This window comes from Electrophorus electricus, chromosome 26, assembly GCF_041902795.1.
Source record: "Electrophorus electricus isolate QZ-2024a chromosome 26, ASM4190279v1, whole genome shotgun sequence".
Taxonomy (NCBI): Eukaryota; Metazoa; Chordata; class Actinopteri; order Gymnotiformes; family Gymnotidae; genus Electrophorus; species Electrophorus electricus.
This window is the reverse complement of record NC_137522.1, coordinates 2,696,588-2,710,730: the sequence shown is the minus strand read 5'-3', so window position 1 is coordinate 2,710,730 and position 14,143 is coordinate 2,696,588. Positions and strand designations below refer to the sequence as shown.

General features: G+C 45.6%; 2 protein-coding genes across 3 annotated transcripts in view; both read left to right on the top strand.

The window, feature by feature from the left end:
- Window positions 1-549: 549 nt before the first annotated feature.
- On the top strand, window positions 550-4,469 carry commd2 (COMM domain containing 2). Its single transcript, XM_026997224.3, has 5 exons — window positions 550-759; window positions 988-1,065; window positions 1,144-1,226; window positions 1,311-1,484; window positions 2,013-4,469. The coding sequence occupies exons 1-5, from the start codon at window positions 693-695 to the stop codon at window positions 2,208-2,210; spliced, it is 600 nt and encodes a 199-aa protein (XP_026853025.1). The 5' UTR covers window positions 550-692; the 3' UTR covers window positions 2,211-4,469.
- A 120-nt stretch (window positions 4,470-4,589) lies between these two features.
- The window catches only part of wwtr1 (WW domain containing transcription regulator 1), a 36,196-nt gene continuing 26,642 nt past the window's right edge, over window positions 4,590-14,143 (top strand). Inside the window, exon 1 of one of the 2 annotated variants that reach the window (XM_035523244.2) lies at window positions 4,590-5,285. In XM_035523244.2, the coding sequence (XP_035379137.1) occupies window positions 4,879-5,285 (407 nt within the window). In that variant the 5' untranslated portion in view covers window positions 4,590-4,878. The remainder of the gene's footprint in view (window positions 5,286-14,143) is intronic. The other variant, XM_035523243.2, reaches the window with a different exon arrangement.

Genomic DNA, 14,143 nt, shown 5'->3' with positions numbered 1-14,143 from the left:
TCTAAGGATACTGTATTAGAAACATAATTTAATTACAAACACATTATGGGAGTATAAGACAATATCTCATTTGTTGCCATGCATAATTTGTTTTGGTGGAAAACAAACCACTATGTAACATCTATAACCATGACACTATGTAACATCCATAACCAAACCACTATGTAACATCTATAACCATGACACTATGTAAGATCTATAAGCATGACACTATGTAACATCCATAACCAAACCACTATGTAACATCTATAACCATGACACTATGTAACATCTATAAGCATGACACTATGTAACATCCATAAACAAACCACTATGTAACATCTATAACCATGACACTATGTAACATCCATAACCAAACCACTATGTAACATCTATAAGCATGACACTATGTAACATCCATAAACAAACCACTATGTAACATCAATGTCTAATTTTAAAGTAATATCATCTCTTCTTGTTTTTAATTTTATCGTTTTAAAATGTACTTTTATTTTGAAAGAACGTGATTTGCTATAGTGGCCCCTTTGCGGCTGCGCATTTGAGCATGTGACTGGTCATGTGACCGGTTGGCTAGCCACTGGCAGTTAATGAGCTGTTAGCGTCAGTGCACAAACACTGTACAGCCGTATAACCTATTTGTGTAATAACCGTCGATGTGCGCTTAGGACTGTATAGACATAAAGAGAGCAGCTATGTTGTTAGTTTTGTCTGACGAGCATAAGGAGCACTTGGGATTCTTATCTGAAGTGGACACAGTGGGTATGTAGTTAGCTAGGGCAGCTAACGCTAACTAGCATCTGTTGATGAGACTACAGTTTGAAAGGTGTTGAACAGGTTATGATGCCTAACTCTAATCCTAACTCTAACCATAGTTAGTTATCTGTGCATCTTCAAATTCAGAGAACTGACCTGTGCTTTGAGTGTGAGTCTTTTTGTGCGTTGTTATGAAAATATTGGAAAAGTACTACGTTATCTTATTCTCTGCAGTTGTAGGAGAATTCGGCCGAATTGCGGTGGAGTTTTTAAAGAAGGGATCGAACGCCAAAATTTACGAGGGTGCAGCGAGTAAGTAACCAAGCGAGTGTTGTTTTAAGGGAGGAGTGATGCTTCTTCACTGCTGATGGTGTGTAAATTCTCTTCTAGGAAAACTAAATGTACCAACACACAGTGTTCAGTATGGCGTTGAAGGGCTGATGTATCTGCTTACCGAAAGCTCAAAACTTATGGTAAGAGATTCATTTCATAATAAACAATTTATTGAAATTGCCCAACAATTTTTGATTTTAACTTTTACCTGCATGTCTTCACAGATCTCTGAAGTGGACTTCCAGGACTCCGTGTTGGCATTGGGTTTTTCAGAGGAGCGAAATAAACTCCTTTTACAGCTGTATTTGGAAAACCGGAAAGAAATACGGAACATTCTAAGTGAGCTTGGCCCGGCTTTGCCATGCTACCACAACCTTGAGTGGCGTTTGGATGTGCAGGTATATTTCAATAATCTATAAACTAGAGACGCACTATAGCCGAAAGAACATAACTTTATATTTTATCAGTTAGAGTAACAGAAATATCAATCATACCAGCGTGTCACTGAGGCAGAGTTCAGAGCCTGCAATGTCTTTAGAAAGCTTATGGCATAATTTAATTTAATGTATGGAAGTGGCAGTGGTGTCTCAGTGGTTGACGTACTGGAATATTAATCGGAAGGTTGCCGGTTCAAGTCCCACCACTCCCAAGTTGCCACTGTTGGGGCCCTGAGCAAGACCCTTAACCCTCCATTACTCTAGTTGTGTTCAGTCAGAACTGGAAGTTGCTAAATGCAGTAAATTAATGAAATTAACGAATGTACACGTTTTGTCCGAGTGCGTCTGTGCGTTTGCCTGTGGGTTCGTGGGTGTGTTCATGTCGGCATGTTTGTGGTTGTATGTTGGCACTTTTGTGCATGCCTGTGTGTGACTCTGCATTTGTGTGTGTCCCTGCATTTGTGCGTGTCTGTGAATGTGTTTTCCTAGCTGGCCAGCAGGACTCTTAGACAGCAGGTGAAACCTACACTTAGCTTGAAGCTACACTTGGAGAGCGGAGGGATCCGGTCTGCCCGCGTTCTGCAGACGGACCCTGCCACCCTGCTGCACCTTGTCCAGGAGCTGGAGAGAGCACTCGCTGAGGTCAAGAGCAACCACTGCCGCCGAATCCTTCGCAACATAAAGTAACACTTTGCAGTAGCACTAAATAAAGTGGCCACTAGATGGCACAGATGTTGATGTTTCCCCATTCATGGTCCTGGAGCATCTCTGCCTTATGGGTTTTAAAGGGGCACTGTGTCAGATTTAGTGGCATCCAGTAGTGGGGTTGCAAACTGCAACCATGTTCCGCATTGTGGTAATGTTTTACTGCTAATGGTAGCTAGCAGCTTTGCATGCAAATTCAAGGTAACATCAGCGTAGTGATGGCAAAACACTTTTGTTGACTTCAGTACGTCTAGTCTGACATCAGTATGGTGTTGGCAGGAATGTTTTCTCTTCATTTGCAAAGCTTAGCTTGCTTCATCTGATAATATTACCATTCTTTATGATTCTAAATACTAAAGATACACATCTTGTTTTGGGGCCCAAATATGAAACACAGTGATTCATTATTACAAAGTGATTAAACATTAATGAACAGATCACGAGTGCAAATGGACCGTCTAAATCTTACACACTGCACCTTTAATGATGTCACCGCTGTTGGGATGTTATTTAGCTGAGGAGTTGGACCAGCTAGATTCTGGGTGGAATACAGGTGACTTGGGCATGAGAAACGTTCATGCCAGAGTTTGTTTGTAAATTTGTAAGTATGGCAGACCTTTGTGCTCATGTACAATGGAAATGAGAGAAGAGAGAGAGCACGAGAGAGAGAGAAGACTCATTTTCTAGTGTAGTGAGCCTAGATCTGTGGTCATTTTCCTTCATATTGTTTTCACATACACATTATTAAGGGTTTTCCATCCATGGCAGGAAAGAGTAGTTTGTAGTAGTCTGATTGTTTCATAAATAAATCTATTCTCATTGTTTTAATAAGTAAATCAGTGGATTGTTTGTACTATTGTCAATTCTTGTATATCTGTAAGCACATTTGGGATTTATACTTTATTTTTCAGTTAACTTTAGAGAAATGTAGGTTTGAGATAAATGGGGCAGAGTCAGCAGTAGCACTTACATTTTAATGATGAATTAAAAACAAAAGCATTATTAGTGTGCCAATGTCCTGTAGATGTTTATGGCTTGATGAGGCCATGCAGTTGTACCTTACAGGTGCTGATTGGATGGTGAGGGTAAATGACCCGGGTGCTGATTGGGTAATGAGGACGACTGACCCGGGTGCTGATTGGGTAATGAGGACGACTGACCCGGGTGCTGATTGGGTAATGAGGACGACTGACCCGGGTGCTGATTGGGTAATGAGGACGACTGACCCGGGTGCTGATTGGGTAATGAGAATGACTGACCTGGGTGCTGATTGGGTGATGAGGGTGAATGACCTGATATTACATTACATTACTTTAAAATGCGATAGCATAAGATAGCAGTTACTTGGTTATAATGTGATGGAATTAGTACAGGGTGATCGTTACAGCACATCAGATTCAAAGTCAAGTTGCTCCTTCAGAATACATCACCACTAAGGCTATCCCAGTGCATCAGTCCTGTTACAACAGAGCATCAGGGAACAGGTGACAATAACGGGGTTAGCACATCAGTCCTGTTACAACAGAGTACCAGGTAAGAGGGGACGATTCTGACAGGTCCTTCAGCAGCATGGATCCCTGGAGTGCAGGACATATAGAACAGCCTTTTAGCATTTTCAATCAAAACACTTAAGTGTCTATAATTAAGAATATGCTCATAATTTCTTTTTCCCCTCCCACACTGAATTTAGATTGGCGGTACCTATATGATAATGTTAATTTCATCAGACGTTTGCATTGAAAACTCTCAAGAACACTCAAGAAAGTCTCCGTTTATACATTTCTAAAGATTATTAGGTTATCTGAAAGACGGTTCTATTTTGTCATCATAATTTAATCCAGAAAATATCATTAGTTTCTCATCAAATTTAATTTAAGGTGTACCTGTGTGTAATGACAAACCTTTACATGCTTTGCTTCTTTGTAATGACATGTCACCTCCTAAATGTTATGTGACTCTGAAAAGTGATTGTCATCAAGAAACGTTATGTATAAAAATCTTACTTTTAAAATGTGACATGCAAAATTACATTTTTTTTTTTAGATTTTTTAAAGTGCTTTTTAAGTGTTTTTAAGTTTTGGGGTTTTTTTAAAGCCCATTTCCTTCAAATGTTTACAATGTTGAGCAAAAAGTATGTTGCGTTGACTACACCTACACAATTGTTATAAATGAATATATTTGTAACTGCAAAAGTTCATGGTAATGTTGTCAGACATGGTAATTAAATATTTACAAACTTCACGGCAGCGGGCGTGGGGTCATTGAATATTCATAAGAGAGTGCTGACACGGGCACGGGATAATAAATATTCATGAGGGAGTGCTGACACGGACGCTGTGGAAAAAAAAGTTGAGTTTACAAAGTTTCCGACGCCTGGAAGACAGTAACGGGATCTGGGAAGATCGCAGAGCCGAGACAAAAAGCTTGAGCCTTTCTTGTGTGCTTAACTGTATGAGAGAGTTTTTTTTTTTTTTTTTTTGTGCTCATGTTAACTTTGTTATCTTAAAAATTAAGAATCAGAACTGTTAGGCCTAAAGGATTTTAGAGAGACAGCAGGCCTGATTTTAGGAGATTCGTGTCGGTGTTTTGAAGCGGGCGGACTGTGTTTTCCTTTTAAAGTTTTCAGAGTTTTTTTTGTGCACAAAGCAAAATGAGCAACAACCCCGTTCAACCTTTGCCGGGACAGCAAGTCATCCATGTCGCCAAGGACCCCGACACGGACCTGGAGGCGCTTTTCAACACGGTCCTGAACCCGAAACCAAGTTCCTGGAGGAAAAAACTTATGCCCGAGTCCTTTTTCAAGGAGCCCGACTCGGGCTCGCACTCCCGGCAGTCGAGCACCGACTCGGGCGGCCAGCCGCCGAGGCTCCCCGTGCAGCACGTACGGTCGCACTCCTCCCCTGCGTCCCTGCAGCCCGGGGCAGGGGCAGTTGTGGCCCCGAGCGCCCCGCACCGCGCGCATATCCGACACCAGTCCTTCGACGTTACCGACGAGTTGCCGCTGCCCCCGGGCTGGGAGATGGCTTACACTTCCAACGGCCAGAAGTATTTTCTCAAGTAAGTTTGGGTCATTCTCTTTGCAGCCCCCCACCCCACGCACGAGCCCCGGCGTAAAGCGCAACAGCTCGTGTTGGTTAGGAAGGGCCCCCCCCCGCGCTCTACGGGATTTATGGAAGAGCCCCCGCGTGCTGGCCTGTGATTTGACCTGCCGCGGACGTGTGGTGACCAACTCGGTTAGAGGACGTCTTCACTGCTCTTTGACGGCAGGCCACTACCGGATTGATTTAGCCGGTCATTAACAAACAAACAAACAACAACAACAAAACTTCTCTAAGGCTCCTTGGCAAAGTGGTTTCGTTTTACTCCCGAGTTCAAGTTTCATTGTGATCTCTGCTCAGGTAATCTGGATCAAGGTGTGTTGGCATGAAGCATGCTGGGTGTGTGTCGGTAAAGAACAGCACCAGTTCCTGCTGAGATTCACATCGTGCACCTTTCACACAGTAAAAATTCTTCCCCCCCCGGGACCTTCTGTTACCTTGATATGGAGCTGCTTAATATTGCTATGTGGGATTCCAGTCTTGAGAATTTCCTAAGAATCCCAGACTGGATCTTTAAATAAGTCTTTAGAGGCTTTTCTGTTCAGAAATGAGGAGTGGACCCTGGTGACATGGTGGAGGTTCTTGTCCAAGGAGATGAATAAGTCACTAGGGATCTGCGTTCTCCTAGATTAGAATCCAGTGAGTGTCAGTTGTATGTTCAAACAGCTCCCATAAACAATCTCAGTTCCATCCCTCTGGTGATCATGTGTTATTTATGACTGGAGCAGTCCTAATGTGTTTTGTTGTTTCATATTTTTGTATATGAATCTGTAGGAATATTAGTTTTTCCACTATAAATAGCTTCTATCTAACATTACAATAGTGAATCATATTTAAAGCAATATGGCTTTAGTGATTTGCAATGGCAGTTTTAAACACATGCTGTGTGTGTGTGTGTGTGTGTAAGTATTTGCTCAGTGTGGTCATGGCCACTCTGTGGTCACCATTCCTCCCTCTCTCCTTCGCTTTCCCAACAAACACACCACAAACATGTTGGTGCCTGCCACTCCGTCAGCTGGTACTTACACTATGGACAAAGCTGCACACCCGGCCATCCTCCACCCTGCTATTAAGCAGTCAGGAAAACAAAAGTTTGCCTGTTATGGGTAATTTCTCTTTCAGTTAATGTCCCCATTGCTTCTGCATGACTTGGAGGCCCATGGTTTTTGAGAAAACATATTAATTCAAGAAATAATGGTCTTCCTAGTCTATTTCCTGTGTTCATCTTAAAACTTGGTCTGATGTTTTCTTAGAATCATGATCTTATTGCCCTTGGGGGACATTTGGCAATTACTGAAAAAGAGAAAATACAACACTGTGGTATTTAACTGCAGGAAGTATTGTTGGTAAGTATTGTTTAGTCGTAATATGACTGATACAGTGATCTGACTTGCCTTTCCTCTCTTTGGTGAATTTGAACTGTCTCGATTCCTCTCTGCCCCGAATTCACTCTACCTCCACCCCCACCTCTGACCCCACTTTTAACCCTCTCTGTCTTTATTCCACCCCACCCACACTCCACCTGCACCTCCATTCCTGCCATGCCTCCTAAAGTGCCCCTTGTCTCTTGTTGTGTGACATCTGTTTTTTGGTTGTTGTTCTTCTTCTTCTTTAAAGCTTTAATGTTTGCTAATCCCACATTCATATCCATCACCTCCCTAAGCCTATTTGGGTTCTAAATATTGCAGGTTTTTCAGCCCTGGCAGTGAACCCTGGTGTTCTCTTGGCTTCGGCGCCGATGTTGTTTCGGCAGTGCTAAGCCGGCCTGTGAGCGTCATTGTGAGGACTTTTGAGAAGAAAAGGACGAAGAAAAACCCTGAGGGTTGCAACACTCTTTCTCACGGTGCAGCAGCCTGTAATGAAAAATCTCTGTAATGCAGTGGAAACGTTGGATTCTTCCAGGCCTGTTTTCTACTGCATTTCACTTTTAAATCCTGCCAAAGATGGATGCCCACTAAATGGGTCTTTCATTTATTCCAACCAATGTGCCTTCTGTGTTGGTACTTTTAAATGAATCTGTGTAGTGCATCGATACAATCAGTCAATTTATGCGCATGGGGTAGTAGTCATTGGAAGTGGTTATTGTAGAATATTTAGAAACGGCAACATTTATGGACAGCCTTCACACCCCACATTTTTATTCGGTTGACGCATTTCTGTTGCAAGCAGAACTGACTGTCCTTTGTTTTCCGCTCAGCTGTGCAGAGCAAGACCTCCGTCACTTAATGAATGGCCAAGCAGGTTTGGGAACATCATGAGTCCTTACTGATGTCTGATTCATCACACAGGGAGGTGTTCAACTGTTACCCAACACTGCCCACTGACAAAATCTTGTTCGACAACGGCGAGAGATGTTCGCCTCGCCGGGAGACGTCCCATGACGTGCCTGGTTGGCGAGGCCGGACCTTCGGTCTAGTTTTGGCCTTTTTTCGCGTGCTGGCTGGTATAAGACTGTCTCGTGATTTGAGCAGGTCAGGAAGCATTGCTGTTGAATCAGGTCTGTTCCTCGGTATTTGATCAGGCTTAGGCCACGTTAGCGGAACTGTTAGGGGGTACTTTGTAGGCTGTCCTTGTCAAGACCGCTTCAGGTAGACGCGGTTGTGGTGGTAGGAATTCCGAAAAGTGCAAGTAAACAAGGTCTGAATCTTCCAAGAATTCATAATGGATTCTTAGCCATGCTGCTATCTGAAGCAGCCATAACAGATGTGTTGTGGAGGCAGCAGTCAGTCTGAATGTTTTGTGTGTGTCTGTTCTGGAGCATGTGAGAAGCTGGCCGCGTGCGCTGTGGTTCTGAGAGCTTCAGTACTGGCTCTCTGACCAGACTGCTGGGCGTTTGTCTCTCGTGTGTAACTTCGTTGGCTTCTGGGGGTTTGGCACTGGTTAGCTAAGGTCCTGCCTGGTTCTGCCTGGCTTTCATCTCTGGTAACAGCAGGCAGTGCAAGTACCTTAAATGACCTTAAATGACCTGTGGGTTCAATCTTAGTGAAACCAAGTAAACCTGAATGTCTAGTGGGTCTTCTGAGTTGAATATAAACTCGTTGGTTTGTGGCCTGCATATTCACTTTGGATTGGAAAAGTAACAATTTGTGGACCGAGGAATTTATCCAAACCTTGAGCTGCTATGTTTGACTTCAGAAGGAGAAGTCATCGTTTGATTGATTTTTAGAACTTAATTTTAATCTTATTGTCACCTTTTGTCTGTAAATTTGATGAGCTGAAGAAGGACTGTATAATTCTGAGTTAGTAATTAATTCAATTATTACTTTATCTGTTTAATTTATTTGCGCTTAGTTTGAAGTATATTTATGAACAAGTCAGGGACAACACAAGGAACTCCACAGACAATGTTGTCTGGGTGGGTGGGTGTGCTTTTAGTGTGTTTAGATTACAAAGCCCTGAGTTTTGAAGTGGTAGCCTTGTGGAGTAGGTGAGGGGTTGCTCTCGGTCAAGCCCCCAGCCCTGAGTCTGAGCGTATGAAGAGGCATCCTGGTGTCGATGGTCTTTGGCCTTCAGGCATTGTGGGATTGTGGGTAGCTTTATAAAAACGAAAGCTTCTCCTCAGTATCAGGTACCGATGAGCCAAGGTCCATTGTTTTAGCACACGCGACGTTAGCGGGGATTTCTGGGAACTCACGTTTAGCCTGTGCCATGTTGCCATGGCTACAAACACTGCCAAACAAAGACACCCAGTGAGCAGGGTGGGCTCCTCTCCACTCAGGGTGCCGCTCTGCTAGATAAGACGATCTGTTTATAACTCACTGGAGGTTAGTCGTGATTGACTTCATTCAGGCTGGGTGAGGTGTGTGGGCCTTCTGGTGCCTGCAAAAAACAGCGATGTGCTCACATCAGTCAATAAGCCAATATGTGAGTTTGCTGGACAGAGAGAGCTTTGTTTGTGTGGTACTGAACTAACGTTACTCCTCTGAGGAGAGTACTGCTGTGGTACTGAACTAACGTTACTCCTCTGAGGAGAGTACTGCTGTGGTACTGAACTAACGTTACTCCTCTGAGGAGAGTACTGCTGTGGTACTGAACTAATGTTACTCCTCTGAGTGGTCCTGTAGTTTATGGTGTTTAAATAAAGAAGCAGGTCTCTGGCTGTCGATGCTTGTCAGTGTCGCTGGTGACCTTCAGCAGACAGCCCCTTACGGGAAGACAGCTGGAAGCCTTTAACCAGAGAAGATGGGAGATTACTACACACACACACACACACACACACACACTCACATAACTGCATTTCATGTTCTTCCCCCTCTCAGGCCATGTGCAGACCTTAACCAAGATCCTCTAACAGTAGAGTTTGACCACCTGTAACAGTTATAACCTATTTTTTTGTTATAACTATTCATTGGTTTTTGACGTGCTCAGATGTTCTTCTGAGTGATGCTTTCTATGTGACCCTCCCACCCCCAGCTGCACAAGATGGTCCGGTCCACAGGATATGAAACTGCGTACTTCCTTTTGTTTGCTGGAATAATGGCTGAAGAGAGGCAGTGGGGTTTGGGGTAGAAAGAACAACAAACATGAGTCACTTCAAAGGCTTCAGCAAGGGGCACCCTGCCTGGAGGTTATGACTAAACCTCACCAACCAAACAACTACAGCAGAATAGTCCAATAAAAATGCAGTGAGCCTGGAGTGGACAGGAGCCCACTGGACTGCTCGGATCATGCCCCAGAGTTCTGCTTTCTGGGAATGTCATTCGGAGCCTTGGCAGATTTGAGTAGTGTGAGAGGTGTTTAAAAGTTTGGATTCATTTATGGAGGTGTGTGTGGAAAAGGGCCCACAGGCGACTCGGTTCTGACAGAAACGCATCAAAGGGATCCTGTCTGCCAGCCTGAATAACTTTTGGTGATGTCTGTTGCCTTCACGGCTGTGAAGCAGTCGGAATCTTGCAATTATCCAGAAAACCATTCGCATTCCTCTGAAGCTTAAGAGGTCTGTCTGAAGCGTCCAGAGTCCCACGTCCTCGCGCATCTACCTTGAAGCACTAAAACACAGTCCATGTCCTTTTTAGCGGCTGTTTTTTCCCCATTTTTCATTTTACATTTGGTTGCTTTTGCATTTTACACATTTGTGTGGTTAAATATTTGTATTGTTTACAAGATTGCTTTGTGCCCTTCTTGGGTAGTAGGAGGAGGGGCTTTGAAAGATGAGGCCACGCCTCCAGTGGCAGTGACTCTCTCTCTCTCCCTCTCTCACCCTGTTCATGGGATCTGGAATGCGAGCTGCAGCTACGTGGGCGTATTGTTCTGCTGACAGAGAAAAGCCTTCCGTGACCCTCGCCTGTTCTCGGCACTGGTGGCATTTCATTCAGCGTGCCTCTTCAGAGGGAGAAGGGTGGGGGCCCCTCCCCATTCACGCTGCCGTCACGCTGTCACGTGTGACGCATCGCCGGCCACCGAAGACCTGAGAATGAGCTGATGCATATTGTGGGATGGCAGAATAAACGCGGTCAGGATGTGAGAGCGTGCGCGGGACCCTCGCCGTGCGCTCGAGTTCCTGGAGTTCCTGGAGGCAGCTGCATTCCTGTTGCCATGGAGAGAGCTGTGAATGGGATGGCCGCGGAGACGGAGGTACAGAGAAGATGACGGAATTCCTCGAACTCATTGACTTTGCCGAGATCCGATTAAGCAGACCGTTTAACAATCTCCCTTCAGACCTGGCGGTCTGGTCAGAGCTGATCGATGGGTAATTCTTCAGCAATAATTGTCCTTTTCACGCAGACAGTGTGCAGGCGCCAGCTGAGAGCGTTATCTAAGTCGCTCTTCCTTATTATGATGACAGAGCGCCCAGCCGATTGGCAGGTGTTAAAAATAAAACGGGTATGACCGCATAGCCGTGCGCTTGGAGCGTGCGCAAACTTTGGGCCTCCTGATTCCAGAGCGAGATTATTCCCGTGGTCCCTAACGAACACCCACAGCATTCCCCCAGAGCTGCTGGCACACAGGGCTGGCGTCCGCGTAATGTCCGTCGTGAACCTGCTGTCTCTGGGGGACATGTGGTTCTCTGCCACGGTTTGAGGTCCGGTTGTGGAGCTGCTGGGGACCTGGCCGGTCCTGTCTGTTGGTGTCGTGTGTGTGTGTGTGTGTGTGTGTGTGTGTGTGTGTGTGGAGGAGTCTTGCTCTGCAGTGACATGGGTCATTCTCATGTCTGCTCTAAGATGACTAACAGTGCATGTTTTGTGTATTAGACTAATATCAATCCTCTCATTTGATTTATCCGTGCCCGGGATAAGATAAAGGCTACAGTGTGGGGTCCTGCACTCATGGGTGTGTGTCAAATGCCCTTTTGTTTTGCACCGCTCACTGGCTACATTGTAGTCCACTGGCCGCACCTCACAGGCTGACCGGAGAGAGCACGTCACATCAGGGCTCTCGGTGCGCTGTTTCCCTGCTGGGGAATATGTGGAGCACAGGAAGTGACATGTGGAGTGCAGGAAGTGACAGTACTTGAGCCTTTCTGACCATCTCCTCAAGTCTTACTCAGCCTGTGCTGTGTCTGAGTTCAGCTGTGGGTCTGGTTGTAGGAGCCTAGCAGAGAGTGTATTGTGAGTGTAGTCGGAGTGTAGCAGGATCCAACACGATTGCAGCTCACTGGCTCATTTAAAAGACTGGGGGGCTTGTATTTCCAGGTCTAGGCGGCTCGGCCACTGTCAGTCTAGCACTCCAGATCAGTGGGACTGTTCCATAGGTGTATTTATTCCCGGCTATATCTTTCTGTTTAAAACGGACTTCCAGAACTCGGCTCTCTGTATGTGATGTCAGACACAGCAGTCCAACATAACGCCCACAGAGGCAGTTAGCAGTCAGCTCCACAGTCCAGAGCTATTCTCTTGGTTTCTGCACTTTTTATATTGATGTCGGATTCAGGAATGTGTGGCTTTGTTGTCGGGGTGATGTCGTCAGGGCGACATGTAAAATGTGTGCCACAACCCCACAGCATTCCTGCTTCCCCGTGTAGACCCACCCATCCCTCGTGCTCAGTCAGCCTGGCAAAGGGCTGCCTGCACATGCAAACTCGCACGTGTGCACTAAAACACATAACTGTGCACACAAAGGCACGCATGCGCGCACACATTATGGGGTCCAGAAGTTTAGTATTATTACGTTGAACTTTTTCCTGTAGCCACTAGGTAGCCTAGGTGACCGGCCACATCGCACTGGGGAAGTTTTTGGAGAACATGGCCTGTTTCAGACACAAACATACTGCTACGATTATTATTTTTTTCGTTGAACTATTCAGCCTTTCTGTTTTACTCTGTCCCCTGTTTTTCCTCATGCAAACCACGTGGCAATGGAACGCCAAAGAAGGCAACAGAACCATCATTTAATATTAACGTCCCTTATTTCAGTAATCACCATGTTCAGTAATATCGTTTAGCAGTGTAAAGAATGTACATACATACACACACCCACACACACATGCACGCACGAGGAAGCAGGCCCTAATGTATCTGATCCGCATGGTAATCGGGAGTCCAGGGCTGTGATAACAGTTCTTTCTCCATTAACAGCTGCTGTGACTGACCCTTACACCCTTACGAGATGTTTGGATTTTGCGTTTGTTCGTATGGGTTCTTTGGTGTCCTGTTGTGCTGCGCTCTCCAAGATCAGATGGAACCTGCTAGAATTCAGCCTTGCTTGTGGTGTTTTTGACACGTTATGTATTATTAAACGGTTTATGAATTGTCATTCTTTTGTTGCGTCTGTGGTCTGTATGCCTTTCTCATCAGAAGATGTCTGTGGACGTGAGATCAGAGTGCGTCCCCGTTCCCAGCGCGAACGCCGCGCCCGATGACCCATGAGTTCCGCAGTGGGTTTATGAAAAGGGAGTGCGGTATAGGGCTTGGGCCCTCACGGAGAAGGGCGATTGGCTGACCCCGTACCCTGCCCGTTTGCATGTTGAGCCGCCGGCATTAGAAGACATGAGGGGTCAGGCTGTCTGAGAGTTGTGTAACGTGTATGGGAGATTGGTGCAGCCTAATGAGATGACACTAAATGACACCTTCGTTCCGGTCCCCACCACAGGATGGCGCTCTGCCATGGCCTCCTACTTTGGGCGCCCTCAAAAGCGGACACGGTCGACTTTCATGGGCAGTGCAGGTGTTGTACGAGCACTTCACACGCTAACGAACACGCCTGTAGTCTTGTACGAGCACCCCACACGCTAACGGACACGCCTGTAGTCTTGTATATGATACAGATATGCGCTAGAAACCTGAGCTAGTTTTTCTTGTTTCAACGGCGAGATGAACAGCTGCACTCTCACTGAGGCCGAGAGCAGGAGGCGGTCTACCTACACACTCACACAAACACACACACACACACACACACACACGCACGTGCTTTCGCTCTCTCTCTGTCTCTCCCCCATCTGTCTGTCTTTCTCTCTCTCGTCTGTCTGTCTTTCTTTCTTTTTCTTTTTCTTTCTCGCTCTCTCTCTCCCGTCTGTATTTCTCTCTCTCTCTCTCTCTCTCTCTCTCTCCTCATCTGTCTGTCTGTCTCAGTCTTTATCTCTCTGTCTCTCTCCTTGTCTGTCTGTCTCAGTCTTCCTCTCTCTCTCTCGTCCGTCTGTCTCTCAGTCTTTCTGTCTCTTTCTCTTTGTCTATCTGCGTGTCTTCCCCTCTCTGATCCATGCCAGGTCTATAGTTAGTTTGCCCATCTACACCTGCTGCCTGGGCTGGGCTGGTCCTGCCTGACCAGTTGTCCTAACCAGCAACCAGATTTGTCCCAGACCCATCTGTCCAACAGCTGAGGGACGAGCTTGCTCAACTTTGCACCGCACCACTTTACAATTTGGGGATTTTGGTCCACACG

What these genes read in the sequence shown, in the direction of transcription:
- commd2 (XM_026997224.3), top strand. Translation starts at nt 693, where the DNA reads ATGTTGTTAGTTTTGTCTGACGAGCATAAGGAGCACTTGGGATTCTTA. An exon ending in CCGAAAGCTCAAAACTTATG is followed by an intron (nt 1,227 to 1,310) that starts GTAAGAGATTCA and finishes ATGTCTTCACAG; the next exon opens with ATCTCTGAAGTGGACTTCCA. An exon ending in AGTGGCGTTTGGATGTGCAG is followed by an intron (nt 1,485 to 2,012) that starts GTATATTTCAAT and finishes GTGTTTTCCTAG; the next exon opens with CTGGCCAGCAGGACTCTTAG.